Source organism: Dysidea avara, chromosome 8 (genome assembly GCF_963678975.1).
Source record: "Dysidea avara chromosome 8, odDysAvar1.4, whole genome shotgun sequence".
Classification (NCBI taxonomy): domain Eukaryota; kingdom Metazoa; phylum Porifera; class Demospongiae; order Dictyoceratida; family Dysideidae; genus Dysidea; species Dysidea avara.
The window spans coordinates 11403792-11418906 of record NC_089279.1 but is presented as its reverse complement, the minus strand read 5'-3'; the positions used below and the strand labels follow the sequence as shown (position 1 = coordinate 11418906).

General features: G+C 36.0%; 1 protein-coding gene across 2 annotated transcripts in view; it reads right to left on the bottom strand.

Annotated features, from left to right (window-relative positions):
- LOC136263438 (guanine nucleotide-binding protein G(s) subunit alpha-like) overlaps window positions 1-15115 on the bottom strand; it is a 29135-nt gene that overhangs the window by 12966 nt on the left and 1054 nt on the right. For both annotated transcript variants that reach the window (XM_066057957.1, XM_066057956.1), the window contains exons 3-10: window positions 8030-8102; window positions 6811-6865; window positions 5039-5158; window positions 3798-3895; window positions 3491-3551; window positions 2112-2185; window positions 1287-1345; window positions 942-1012 (exon numbers count right to left, since the gene is read on the bottom strand). In XM_066057957.1, the coding sequence (XP_065914029.1) occupies window positions 942-1012; window positions 1287-1345; window positions 2112-2185; window positions 3491-3551; window positions 3798-3895; window positions 5039-5158; window positions 6811-6865; window positions 8030-8102 (611 nt within the window). The remainder of the gene's footprint in view (window positions 1-941; window positions 1013-1286; window positions 1346-2111; window positions 2186-3490; window positions 3552-3797; window positions 3896-5038; window positions 5159-6810; window positions 6866-8029; window positions 8103-15115) is intronic.

The following is a 15115-nucleotide window of genomic DNA, read 5'->3' as shown; positions in this document are numbered from 1 at the left end:
TACTTCTTGTTGCACAGATCCCTCCTTCGTTTTTCAATTAACAATTTTAAAAAAATACTAATTTGCTTAGTTTTTTTGTTGTAGCACAGCTAGCTACAATGTAACTTGTGACTGTTGTATTAGAGTATATCTCGAGTCAGCCAAGAGGTGTGCAGCTAGCTAGACCAACAAGGGGTGAGGTCATCTTGTTTACTAGTAAGTAAACAGCTAGATTGGTTAAGAGGTATGGTCTCCGTACTCTATCACTATTAGTCCACCTAAATCTTTAATTGATGGGCGTGGTAGCGAACCTATCGCGAACAGGATCCCAATCGCAAACTTGCAGATATCTAGCTAGTATATCTCTTATAGTAGCACTGGGACTGTGTGTTCTGAAATCCAGCTCTGAAATAATTCTGTGGCATCTATATTATGTTGCTGAAACGAAAAATTAATGCCTCGATATGGTTTCGTTGGATGAAGAAGACAAGCAGCCTGATTGAATATGAAAGAAAAGCAGAGGGCCTACACTCGTCGGAACCCCAAAAGGCACATCCCATTGGTGAGTCTGTTATTGTGGCATAAAATGGTGGCCGTGCGCTGCTTCGTTTGGTCTCTAGCCTTGCAACTGTGGTTAGTGAGGCAGTGAGCCCAAAAATCAAGTTTTGGCGATTTTTAAAAATTCTATATCCGCCCACCTGTAAGTGTTTTGTTGCATTTAATGCTGTTTTATGTATTATATGGACTAGTACTATTCCGTAAAGATGATTTTCGTGGCGTAAAATGTCCCTAGGATGATTTTTAAAGACAGAATTTTGGGCGGTACACGAAATTTTCACGGCGATCCCTACTTAAACGGTATCAGCATACCGGTTGATAACAGTAAATTGGTTGGCTAACAGTTTTGAGTTATCATACAGTTTAGGTTTAAGTTCCCCTTAACAACACTACAGAAGTCTCACCTTTGATTGGTCTTCCCGCAAGAACAAATTGTAACTGCTACAGGCGACAATAAACAAGATGGCTGTCACATCTATTGGATGAGAAAACAATATAAGGATAGAGTGTAGATGAGTATGTATATGGTTTTGAATTAAATATATATATGTACAGTGTGAACGTGAAGCATAGTAAAACATTCCTTATTTTGTAGAACTTACACACATGCATACACACTACACCATCACATACTACACACACACACATATGCATACACACGCATACACACACACACACACACACACACACACACACACACACACACACACACACACACACACACACACGCACGCACACAATGAACTCACCATTAAAACACTGGATCCATTTACGACGTTCATCACGTTGCCCACCAACATCAAACATACTAAACAACAAATGAAATAGCATACACATCAATATACAGCTGGCTGGAATTATTATACTTATACACAAGGCTATGCCATGTAAACAGCAGACAATTGGTCTATTTGTTTCAGAACCATTTTGATCATATTAGTTAAGTATTTGTATTGCATATGCAGCAGCCACCTATATAGAAAAGACACCTCTCAATAGTGTCACCTTCACCAAGTGACAGTAATCCACCTGCCTAGTACAGCCACCTGCTTCTTAAGGTAAAAAAAAATTGACCTGAAGATGACTGGCTTAGACAGGTTCCACTGCACAAAAGTTTTGATGTATCCATGGTATCCACATGAGCATAATAATTTAAGCTAAGAATATGTTTATAGGTTTGTGAGTCCGATGCATATAGGGACCGATAGGACGGGAAAAGCATATCAACATGCACTAAAATACAGTTGTAACTCGTTTGACAATCTCTCAATAATAAGTGATATGGGATTCTGATAGTATGCACAGAGAGAATTAAAGCTTGCAATACGTAGTTGAAAAATATATCCAAAAAGCTAGCTACCCTTTATTTTGTAGATCTAGTAAAGTACTATTGTTTACGCTTTGTCTCAACGCTAGCTCCTATAGAAACAACTTACTCAAACACCTTAGTAACAAACTTATGTTTTATAAAAAAGTGAGTTATAACACAGTTGTCTATAGTTTGTTACAAGTGTGATGTACACACTGTATTGGATGTATATATACTTGTATGTTTCACATTTAAATTCACTTACTGAAATTTTACTTTATCCACGATAAATCTGGTCTCATATATTCCCCGCGTCATTACTCGACAGTGAAGGATATCCTGTGGTAAAATGAGGTAAACACAGTACACAGCCCACTACACATGCACATCTGAAATTGTTGCTAAAGCCAGCTGGAAAAAAACCTATGGGCTCCCTGGCCAAAAGAAACAATTACACAAGTGTACGCATTGCACATCACATACTTTACAAGAGTTCATAATATATATATACTAAGGAGAGTGTCCTACTCCCATATACCCCTTTAAAAGAGTGTATCGTAAAGTTGTAATATAACAAGTTTATGAAAGTTCAAGAATCATTGGTACTCTACACACAGACACCATGTTTAGGGCAGCTGTATTTAAGTGAAAAATGCCTATGCAGTTATACTTGTAGATCAGTGAGAGTTCAGTTGCCAGTGATGTTGCTAGGCATGCGTACAATTGATAGTGTGCTCAATTAACGACATTATTAGTTCTACAAAGAGAAATGGACAAACTCAGAAGTGCACATCCTTCTACAGGAGGTACATGAGAGTACGACATGTACTCTAATGAACTCTTGATACAAACCATTAAACAACGATCCACTAGGGACCTGAAAATTTGTACAGAAGAGAGTCAGAAACTTAACATTTTACAAGCAAAAAAAAAAAACTACACACCATCACAACACAAGTTAAAATATATATCAAAACACATATCTGTAGTTATGGCAACATGGTGTAGCTTTGGAACAATGCAGTAAACAGTGCAAGACTTTGAAGAAGCAAGGTAAATGCTACACAGCTGATGGTAACCACGAAATTATGGAATGTCAACCAACTGGTGTTCAGCCTCACAATAACTAAATTGGATCTAGTCCTATGTGGTCAATTATCGTGGGAACTGGGTAAGTAGGATCCTAATATGCAAGTCAGTTGAGACATCAATACAGAGATCATAGAAACACATACGCTAGATACATCCAAATAAACACACACACACAACACTCTAAGCATGTAATTACTCAACTGGTACATGTACATAAATGGTTTCTGTTCAGAATCACAAAAATGCTATGGTACACTTATATGGTCACGGTTCCATGGCAACAATTGTAAACCTGAGCTAAACACATCACTTCAGATTGCGTGAAGTGTCACAGATGTAACATATCAAATAGCATTGTGAGTTCCATTATATAATCAACAAGAACCTTCCCAAGTTTTGTCAGACACATCACAGTAAGAAAGAGGAACTTGTACAAAAACAAAAACTAGGGTTCAGGTTTGTTACATGACACAGATATATATGTACGTATGTACATACATAGGTATATAATATATGTATAGTTAGAATGCTAACGATTAAAATAAAACATACATCATTGTTTGGGGAGAATGTTGGGTCTGCAACAGCTTTGAATTTATCTGGTTCCATAAAACTACAGGAAGACAATACATGATGGACATTATCATGTGTATCTTTCTGCAAGCATACATTAAGTCTGTAGTAGTATGTACGTGTGTGTGTGTGTGTGTGTGCGTGCGTGCATAATCTTGTACATATACATATTAGGGAAATAAGACTTTGATTAGAACTTTTATTACAACATGTACACCACCTGTGAGTTACTCTTCACAGAGGTATTCATTCCACACATACAACACTCACATGTTGAATAACTTACTATCGTGCACAATCAATCAGTTGGTATTCATTGGAGCGAGCATAACATGCCACCATTCCTGGATCATTCCATAACTTGAAACAGTGGTCAAAGAACTCCTGTAAAATAATGATATGATAAGTACTATTCAAAAGATTGTTATGAGGTATAAAACACCCAAAGGTAATATCAAGAAGAAACAAAAGGTTCTATACAGCTTTTATAATTCTATTGGTTATAAAAATGGCACACGTTGCTGCATTTTGCATAATTAAATGTACTGGCTGTGTCTAACAAGTACGCTGTATGAAACTACACGACTTTAACCCCTACAAGATCATTTAGTTCTAGCAAGTCTTCTGTTTAACAGTACCTATAATAATTCAATTTGCTGAAGACTAAAATGTCAACAGAAAAATATGTACAGGGTACATGGAGATAGCACAAGTAAAGTGGAGTAACAAATTATGGCAGAACTAATCCATATAAAATGCTTGGGGAAAACTCTGGTACTTATTTCCTATAAAAAAATTTTGACCCAACATTTATTTTAGACTGTAATACAGTGCATATATACCACTTTAGCATGGGAGTTCAAAGGCACCACTCGGTGTTTAACTCCCATATTGCCCGGGCGGAAAGCGGTTTGCCAATGACTTTGATACCCAGCCAGTTCAAAGAATTGATGCACTTTGACTCATTATATTGAGCGACATAGAGCTTTGTATTGTGGGATTCTTTTTTGCAGATGTTGCTAAGCTTGGTATATTTGCTAAGATAGAGTAGTTGGTTGTTACTAAAGGATAATGAAGGTACAAAATAATTGTTTGGGCAATTGTGGATGCATATTTCTACCCACCGCGTATCAGCCTTGGAACAGACCACGGAACAGCAAAGCTACTACTGCTACGTTGAAATAGGCTAGTAACTTACAGTCCTAAGTACTTACCTTAATATAATAACTTACTCACTGTCCCAATAGCGAAGTTAGTTGGCTTAACTTAGTACAAAAATGATAACAATATAAACTCCACCCCACAATCGCAAGTTTTCTAACATTGCGTGTTAAAGCATAGTAACGTATAAATGACGTTTTAATGTATGGACAACGTTTTGATGGCTGTGGCCTTCGGGCTTTGGGTGTATATATCAGCAAAATTCCAAGCAGCCGTGGTATAAGTGATATATATCACTTGGGGCGCACTCACCTAATAGGTGAAAGAAGTAACGAGAACTCAGTATATTGCCCACCACTAGCTTACCGGTGGATACTCAAAATCTTGTTGACTTGCTACATCCAGAACATATCTCGCATGTTCATCACTCTCAGGATTTCCAAACTGAAGTGGTGGATTCAAGGTTGGCATTGCTTTTAAAACAGTCTAAAAAGAATAAAACATTTAAAACCAACAATAAAAGACAGACAGACAGACACACATGCACACTTCTACATGTGCACTCATACACACACGTTACAAGTGTGGCAATGCACACACACATATATAATGCCATGTATGTCAACTTAGGTAGGTATTTTATGAGCTCAACCAACCCACCTTTGTGGTAGATTAAAAAATTTTGTAAGTGAAAAGGGAGCTAAACTAATACTGTAAACTCTAAGCAAAAGCCTCGTATCCCTTTTGATGTGTTCATTTGCAAATATCTTCTTCTCACTCAAAATATTATGGCTGCAAATAAAGTACATTATTTCATAGAGATCATGTATGCCCCACAATTATAGTTTCATTATTTCTGCACTTCTTTTTCATGCTGACTTCTGAATTTGTTTATCATACAGTACGATAGTACTGTATAGTAGGGACCACAAAGGAGTAGGCGTGGCCCACAAAATAACACCACCCAAAACCAGTCTCAATTTTCCCAGACGACAAGGCAGTATTGGTTTGGTAAAAATAAGCTCAAACAAGCTTTCAGATCGACCTGAAACGCCTTCAAAAATGTTGCTACAGAATTTGACTGAGTAAGTAACTAAGGGCTTGATTTTTTTCACTGTTTGATGTTGCTTCAGCCCAAGAGGTGCCTTTTGGCATACCGCAGTACATACAATGCATTCTTCATGGACTTACCAGTGTCCTCCTTTGTGTCCCATTCATCTTTGCTGACAACAAAAAGTGTTGATTTGGCGGTAGCACGTGATGGCTTCCCTTCGTAACAGAAATCATCTGTATTTTTCATAGTGGCTATTTTAATTGCAGAGCTGAGAGGTGCTTTTCAAACAGTTCTTGATTCGTAATGCTGTGTAACGGGTTGACCATAGCTGACAACAAAGCGTAATGGTTTAGACGATAATATGATATAGCTGGGGCGCGCAGCACCTTTTCAGATGCAGTATGTGTGGGTTCACCAGTCATAATAATTATTTTTTTAAAGTTAACAAACAAGTACACAGAAAAATTTGGAATTTTCAACTAGAGTAGGAACCATAGCACATCGATAAAAAGTACTGTATCAAGCTGGAGTAGTGCACAATATTAAATCACAGTAAAACAATAAGAAGTGTTATATCCCTACTGTGCTCAAGATACCATAATGGAAATGGATATAACACTTCTTATTGTTTTACTGTGATTTAATATCATGCACTACTCCAGCTTGTTTCAGTACTTTTTATCGATGTGCTATGGTCCCTACTCTAATTTTTCTGTGTACTTGTATTTTATATATATATAGACTCATTAGACTGACCCATGCACTAACACTACACTCTTAAACTTTTTGCCAGTGAAAGTGTGAAACAACAAATTGAGTCAAGGTGGCCTAAATGCATTTTTAGAGCAACTACATTCTTTGTGTATCACTTTACACATTCACTCATTTTTAATCTAACATTTTTAAGCAGGCTGTGACTAAGTGTCCTACAGACCTTCAGCACTAGTACTTGTGCTGTAAAGCCTTGATAAATAAATAAAAGTTTTGTACACAACCTAATACTTGTGAATAGAAAAAATCTATAAATAGATAATTCTATATACAGAAAAATTCTATATATAGAATGATGTTATATTCCACTTACAGTGACAATTTCTCTGATGTTTCCCTTTATTTCAAGTGCCTTCTGTACTTTTTCACTAAATGAAATCAAGATAGCACAGTAGTAATTAAATATACTAACTACAAAACTACAAAACTACAAAACACACTCCCTGTATAATCTCTAGGTATATGAAAATTATAATGAAAAATTGTACTGAGCAAAGTTAGAATACTGTATCAAACCTACCAAGCCTACTGTATCAGAAGCATATATTATAACATGGGCACGAGTGATTTGCCTGATATGTATGCCCAAGGCCCAAGGGTTGCGGGCATACATATTAGGCAAATCACGAGTGCCTATGTTACAGCTAATATGTAACACTTCTGTTTCAGGCTGATAGCCTTGATGCCAATACGAGTGTAACCATTGGATTCCTTTTACAGATTCGATTATGGTTAGGCAGCAAGTAATGTTGTAGCTACGATTGTTATAATAAACAGATGAGACCTATGAATATCACGGAAAAATCGAGCAAGGAAAATTTTTGGGAAATTTACAAGTGTGTTAATGCTTTCGCGTTGTATAAAGACTAATCATAACATATACTATAGACCTAAAGGGGTAAGCTTCGTTATAGAGTAGTTAACTCGTGTCATCCATAATGTGGACATGTCCGCATTCAACAATGTACCGAAACGCTTGTGAATGCACTGTAAGACTAGTTTCTCACCTTTAAGTAACATTTTCCAACTTGTAGAACAGCAATGATACTAAAATGCTTTCATTTGAGTGATTCTTGAGGCAACACTTTATTTAATTTGTGGTAATCATCAGGTGAGCATTAATTTACTCCCATGATCGATTTTGGTCTGAGCTTGTATAAAACAAACAGAGGGCGGTACCACAGCCTCATCCACATCAAGGCCATGCTTGCTTTGATGAAAGTGACTTGCTCTTTTAGAAGTGCAACCACTTTCCTGGGATACATTTCAATGTGCACTAGTGTACATTTAGATGTCTCCCTGTAAAGAGGTATACATGGCAAATGTATCCTCTGGAATTCCTTTGATCTGAGGTGTGAAAGTGTTACATATATATATGCTCTCCAGTCCCTCTACTATGTGCAGTACATTCAAACAAAGCAAAACAAACAACCAAAAAACTACAACATATAAGTGTGCATGTATGAACTACAGAAAAATTATTATTTTTTATATCAGCAGATCAACTTTTGTGACAATGTTATAATACTCACTCATCACTGAATCCGTCAACATGAAGAATTCTCATCTGCTTGACTATGGTGCTTTTTCCTGACTCACCAGCACCTAAACAGAATAAGTACAAACAATAGCATTAACTACAATGGGATAATATCCATCACAGCCTTTATAAGACTACACATATACATGCAATGTGATCCATCAATTAGTATTAGAACAATGGTGGGTGGTTATCAAATCACTTTTCTTTCTAGGGTGTAGTCTGATCTTAAAAAATGATAGTGTTAAGAAACAATACATCTGATTACATCTGATATAAAAACACAAGATGGTGTACCCGGCGTGATATATAGCAGAGCTATAAATGTGTTAGGCACAAACAAATAAAATTGACTGACATAATAATCATGCACTTTTGTACACACACACACACACACACGTGTGTGTGTGTGCATGGGTGTGTGTGGTACGTGTTTGTATCTGTGTGTTGCGTGTAGGCATGATGAGTGTGTGGTGCCTGCGTACATAATCACTTTTACAGCTACCACAATTTATTGATACGGCCAACCATGTATTGAGTGGGATGAATGGGTAAAAGCAATATCCATGGTGGGTACCAACTACGCATAAATCACACAAACTAATTTAATACATGGGCTGTAAGTGTCTATTAATGTTCCTATAAATGTCATTAGACACAATAAATTAATTGCATTTCTCACTCCGATACAATGGAATTGATCTGTAGTATCATCATTTAATAGATCTGTAACTTTTGTCATACGTTTTAGTAGCCAAAGCACCTATCCCATAAAAATCATGCCCTATGGGAACTAGGAAAAAAGGGTCCGTCGCATACTACTGTGGGAAATTGTACACAATTTGACAGCTGATAATTAAATGATTCTTAGAGGTGATAATTACACTATTAACATAAAGAGAAACAATACAAGCAGCAAACTGTGAATATTTCAGGTCAGTGAAACTGTACCACCATATATACGCACACAAATTGTACACGCACACAAATTGTACACACATACATACAGGTCTTGTGTAAACATGGTGATCATGTATTGCCTGGCAGGTGGCAATGCACTGCACATTCCTATCTAATGTTATTCTAGAACTGGAACTAATCACATCTCAATACCACAATTCTAGTTTAGTTCCACAATCAACTAGTTCATACACAGCGGTAAGTTGTCAATTGTCAACTTAATCATCTTTGAACAATGCCACTAATTGATCAAGTATTTCCAGAATCAACAATGAACATCTCTTTAATCTATCACCTGTTTTACTTATACGACTACCTAGTACCACAATACCCATTTTGATTGATGGAATAATGGATTTTAGAATCAGCTGATTCTTACAAACAATTATTATAACATGTCCAATGGAATAAGAACTATTTAAATGAGACAGATGACATTATCTTGCGGCCAGAGTGGTAGCAAATATATTTGAAATAAATACCATATTTCCTTGGTTAAACACCGTATCTTTGCTGAATGGCGCCTGTTTATCATTTTTAAAGTACAACATCAACTTTTTAAAGTGTTTTTTTTTGTCTGCATACTTTACATGTTAATTACTGTCCGATAGTAATTTTTCAAATAAAATGCAACATTATATACATGCATACTTTTGGATATGTTATTGATACTGCTCACAATCATCCCGATATTCCAATACGTTCATACAATGCCCTAATGTACGTACACTACAGAATACTTTCAAGTTCATTTTTTTCTAAGCAAGGAAATTTTCTCACTCAAAAATGCTATGTCACTGTCAGCTACACTAGGACATTGTAACATACAGTAATACATGTATACATTGTATGTCTCTGGCTGGAATTAATCAACAATGTACTATGCTACTGTTTGTTTTAGCTAATCAGTTTTTACTTTGTTTTAATTGTAATTTTGTAATCCATGAATTACTTCATAAGTTTGTAATTACGTATGTTGCTATACACTGCTAAAGGTTGTGTAAGTCGAACAAACCACTTTCATGCACCGCAATTAACTGTTTCGTCTAGCTATACAGCATTTGCTTATACAAAATTTTCAAATAAAGCCTCAAAGCAACTCTTCATTTTCATTCATGTCTGAAAAGAGACACAGCCCCACTTTCAACTTAAAGCATTCGTTATTCCCAATTACCTAGGAGACTAGCTACGTTGATTTTTCGGCTGCCTGATGCCTGTAGAGCCTATTGGAAGAGGCTTTCATAGCATCCTCATAACCTTGCTTCACTGGCATGATTATCTTCCATAAATCAACCTGGAGGTTTAATATCAAGCTCTATGTGGCCTCCATTGCTCAAACACAGGCTGATTTAGTACACAAGTTTTGCTCAAGAGGGTGTGGAAAGACAAGCAAATACACACAATTTTTTGTCAGGAAACCAGGCATGCACCCACAACTGGGAGAAAAACAGAACCAGCCTAAAAAGGATGCTCATAGCCAGTAATATAACCATAACAGCGAAGTGTAATAAGTATGTAATAGTTGAAAGTCTTACTACCAATCGGACATAGAGCTGACTGATAGTGGAAATTAATCGATCATTATGATAGTCAGTAACAATCATGATAGTGATAACATGCAGTTGTGCTGTCATAATTATATTATATGTATCTGTGCTTAGCCGAAATACATGTAAAACAGAAGCAAACATGATAAGTGCTGAAGTTGAGGAAGCTGTGAAAGACGAGTAGAGCATAGACAACAAAGGTAACCATAATACAAATATAACACAACATCAATTCTTGTGTTAGAAAAGGCAGATACATGGTGTGCAATTGGATTATTAATGTATGTATGAGGTTGAGTGTCTTTGACAGCTGAAAGTAAATATCATCATCTATCGTTATCACAATATAAAGGTTACTACTATCTGTCGTGATTACAAGTACACAAAGAATTTTCAACTAGAGTAGGGACCACAGCACATTGATAAAAAGTTCTGAAACAAGCTGGAGTGGTGCACGATATTAAATCACAGTAAAACAATAAGAAGTGTTATATATCCCTACTGTGCTCAAGATACCATAATGGAAAATACACAGTAGGGATATAACAGTAATCCTGTGTAACGGGTTGAACATAGCTGACAACAGAGCGTAATGAATACTTCATTTTTTAGACAATAATTGATAGTTGGAGTGCACAGTGCCATTTCTTTCTTTTGATGCAGTATGCATGGGTTCACCAGTCATAATAATTTATTTTACAAAAAAAAGTTAACAAACAAGTACACAATTTTTTTTGGAATTTTCACCTAGAGTAGGGACCATAAGCACATCGATAAAAAGTACTGAAACAAGCTGGAGTAGTACACGATATTAAATCACAGTAAAACAATAAGAACTGTTTTATCCCTACTGTGTATTTTCCATCTTGGGGATATATAACACTTCTTATTGTTTTACTGTGATTTAATATCGTGTACTACTCCAGCTTGTTTCAGTACTTTTTATCGATGTGCTATGGTCCCTACTCTAGGTGAAAATTCCAAAAAAAATTGTGTACTTGTTTGTTAACTTTTTTTTGTAAAATAAATTATTATGACTGGTGAACCCACGCATATTGCATCAAAAGAAAGAAATGGCACTGTGCACTCCAACTATCAATTATTGTCTAAAAAATGAAGTATTCATTACGCTCTGTTGTCAGCTATGTTCAACCCGTTACACAGGATTACGAATCAAGAACTGTTCAAAAAGCACCTCTGTGATCAAAGTAGCCACTGTGAAAAATACGGATGATTTCCATTACGAAAGGAAGCCATCATGCGCTACCACCAAATCTACACCTTTCGCTGTCAGAATGGGACACAAAAGAGGACACTGGTAGGTCCATGAAAAATGCATTTTACGTACCAAAAGGCACGTGTCCGGCTGAAGTGACGTCAAACAGTGAAAAAATCAAGCCTGTAGCCTTAGCTGTTATCGAGTTATGCTTGTCTGAAAGCATCAGTCAGTCAGTCAGTTAGTCAATCAGTCAGTCACTAGAAAATTCTGTTTAATAATTAAAATATTTTCTCAGTTATCTCTAGTGTCCAAAGAATGGATCACCAAAGTTTGATGAGTAGTTTTGGAATTATAGTGCTAGACAGTTGAAGAGCAAGGAAATTGATTTGTACATCTACTGGATCGCAAACAAACACACGTGACATGCATACAATTGGAGCTACAGAAACGAAACAAAAGATTTCCGAACTCTCCATGAGCAGGCAAAGTTAGGTTTAACTGACTTGAGACTGGCTTCCCTGATTAATTGCTCGATTTAAAACTTGCATATTTTTTTCTTCCTTGAAGCATACATGATTTCGTTTTCCCTCAAAAAAACATGCTTGTATGAACCAGGCGGGATTTTGCTGAGACGGTCATATATGTACATGGCATTGGTGTTACAATAACACGGCAAATAAATGAACAAGCTTGAAATAATTATGACAGAAGTATATAACACTCCTATAGCATTCTAAGAACCAATTGTTGATAATTGGTAGCCTGATCCATCTACTACCAAGAAATGAAGTATCTGAATACACTATACTGGGATGAGTATGGATAGAAATCTAAAACAAGAGATACTGTAGATATTTTGATATATTTTTCTAACTGTGTACTGTACACGTATGACAGGATGATGGGAAAGAAAAGTTGACGAACCATTAAATTTGTCATATTAAATCATCAATATTTCTTGACTTTTGTCAACATTAATTCATCACAGCTGACAATGTGTGATCTATTCAAGTTTCCATGAACCATCAAAGTTTCCTGTTGAATGATGATAAGCCATCATTTCTGTGAATCTCTTATGGTTGTCACTTACAGCTTTCTTTTTTCTCAATGAAACTAATAAAGGATGATCAAACATCTCAGGAATTTTTCTGGAGAATTTTCATATCATTAGGAAACCATGAATCTTTCCACTACTGTGAACGATATTCAGTGCTAAACCACCAAAGTACTGAAACTTTGAGAAATAATACTACAGTGGAAATTCTCTGAACTTTCTGAATTAAAAAGTGGAAAATCTCTACCTGTATAATTATTACAGCAAAAATGGGTCAAAAAATTCTGGGTCTCAAAGTGTCCATAATATTACTTTAAACCTTTGTCCTTATTGAGGAGGTACTTTTATTGTTTAAGAGAGTTATTACAGGAAAACACAAAATTTGTTATGGGCTCCTCAGTCAAAGCCATTACCAACTAGTATAATTTAACCATCATTTAGTTGAGATTATAAGATAACTTTACGAAGTAAGAGTGGTGCACAAAGCACTGAAACTTTCAAAGGGTCCTTTATGTCATTCTACTCGTGATGTAACAAGGATTAAAATGATACCAAGGGTTTTACCCTAACGCAAAACAGTGAGACTAAAATTAGCCATGTAAGTAAACACACAAACCCTTTACATACTTTTATAAAATGATCCATAACTTGACGGTGATTGCTCCTATCACCTTGCAACAAATAATTTTTATTTCACTATATATGACTCACGTGAGTAACCCACAATCAAAATTAAACATGTGGCTAGAATTTTGAAACAGGGTTGGGCGTATTGAAAATTTCCTCCCACGGTTATTGTGGAGCTTATTATCACGATTATTGCAAATATCACAGTATTGAAATGAACTATAGCAAGTACATTCAAAACAGTTTACACATCATATATTTGCATGGGTGAACTTTGTTTACTAGCTACCACAACTGCAAGGAGTTTGGAAAAACCAGCCTAACTTATAGAGATGCCATGGAGTGCATATAAATTTTGAAAGGAGGCATAGTTCATAGCTAGCAGATAATTTACTAAGGTGAGGCCAGAATTTCCATCCCACAATCAGAGTGGTGTTGCATCCAGTACATGTGCCTCCCAATAATTAGTGCATCACTTCATGTAGTAGTGTATGGGTTAGGCTTGTTTGCTAGTACAAGGAGGCTGAAATACTGATTGACAAGTACAATATGGCATTGTTAACATGTAAGTGTGTAGTTGCAGCTGTATTCCAGTATCCATACCAGTATATTGCCCAACCCTATTTTGAAACATGGAGACACGAATCCCTGTTGTTCATCGCTTCAAAACGAGTAAGCCACTGTAGTTACAGTGTTCATTTAACCTTCACCAAGTAGCCCAGTGAACTGGCTTTGATAAATCTGTAGTTGTGGGCTATAAGAAGTTATCCCACCTATCATCACTATGTGTGCTCATATTGTGTAAACACACATTTCTCAAAAGTTCTTTGCGGGTTTAAGGTCTAAAAACAGCAACAAAGAATTGTATATTTAATTCCTAATCATTAAAAATTATCTCGCAGCATCTATTCTTAGCCTACCAACTACTGTGTAATTCTGTGACACTGTGTTTCTCTCACATATAGTTACCTGCAATTACAAATTTTGTTCAGACAGTCTTTACACCATAGCATCATAATTTTCTTTGGTCTCTACTTAAGCAGTTCCCTTCGTGGGCCAAGGTACAATGAAAACATGTTAGATAAAAGCATGGTGTGCTTTTAAAAGAATTATTGTGCTGAAGGCAATATAGGTTATACTAGCTAGGGAGGTACTTCGATACATCTACTTGTTGAAATTAATCTAGAACATGTATATACCCCACTAGCTATGGCCTAGTATAACAATGGATCATATCTATATATATATATATAGTTACAAATCAAAATTATCAGAGTTGGACAATGAATAATTTTCCTTAATCTGCAAGAGCTCCAGGACACATTAACTCACAATATAAAGCTTAAAAAGTATTAAACAGTAAGACGCATTGATCTAGTAAGTTCAGCTGTACAAATTAATTAACATCACCAATTCTATTCTTGATTTACTGGTCACCCAAATGCCAATCTACATTTGGTATAACCTTCAAGACATTACCTTAAAATAGTTTTGATAATAATAACACCATATGTACCTGCTGTAGTTCATGAAACAGTGGGGGGTAATAAGTCTCGTACTTCCTTGGGGTAGCACTTGCTTAGAAAGGTATGGTCATCGACCCATACTACTTAGAACAAAAAAATCAACACCTTTTATTGCAGTTTAATTGATGTTAACTGACTTCTGAGA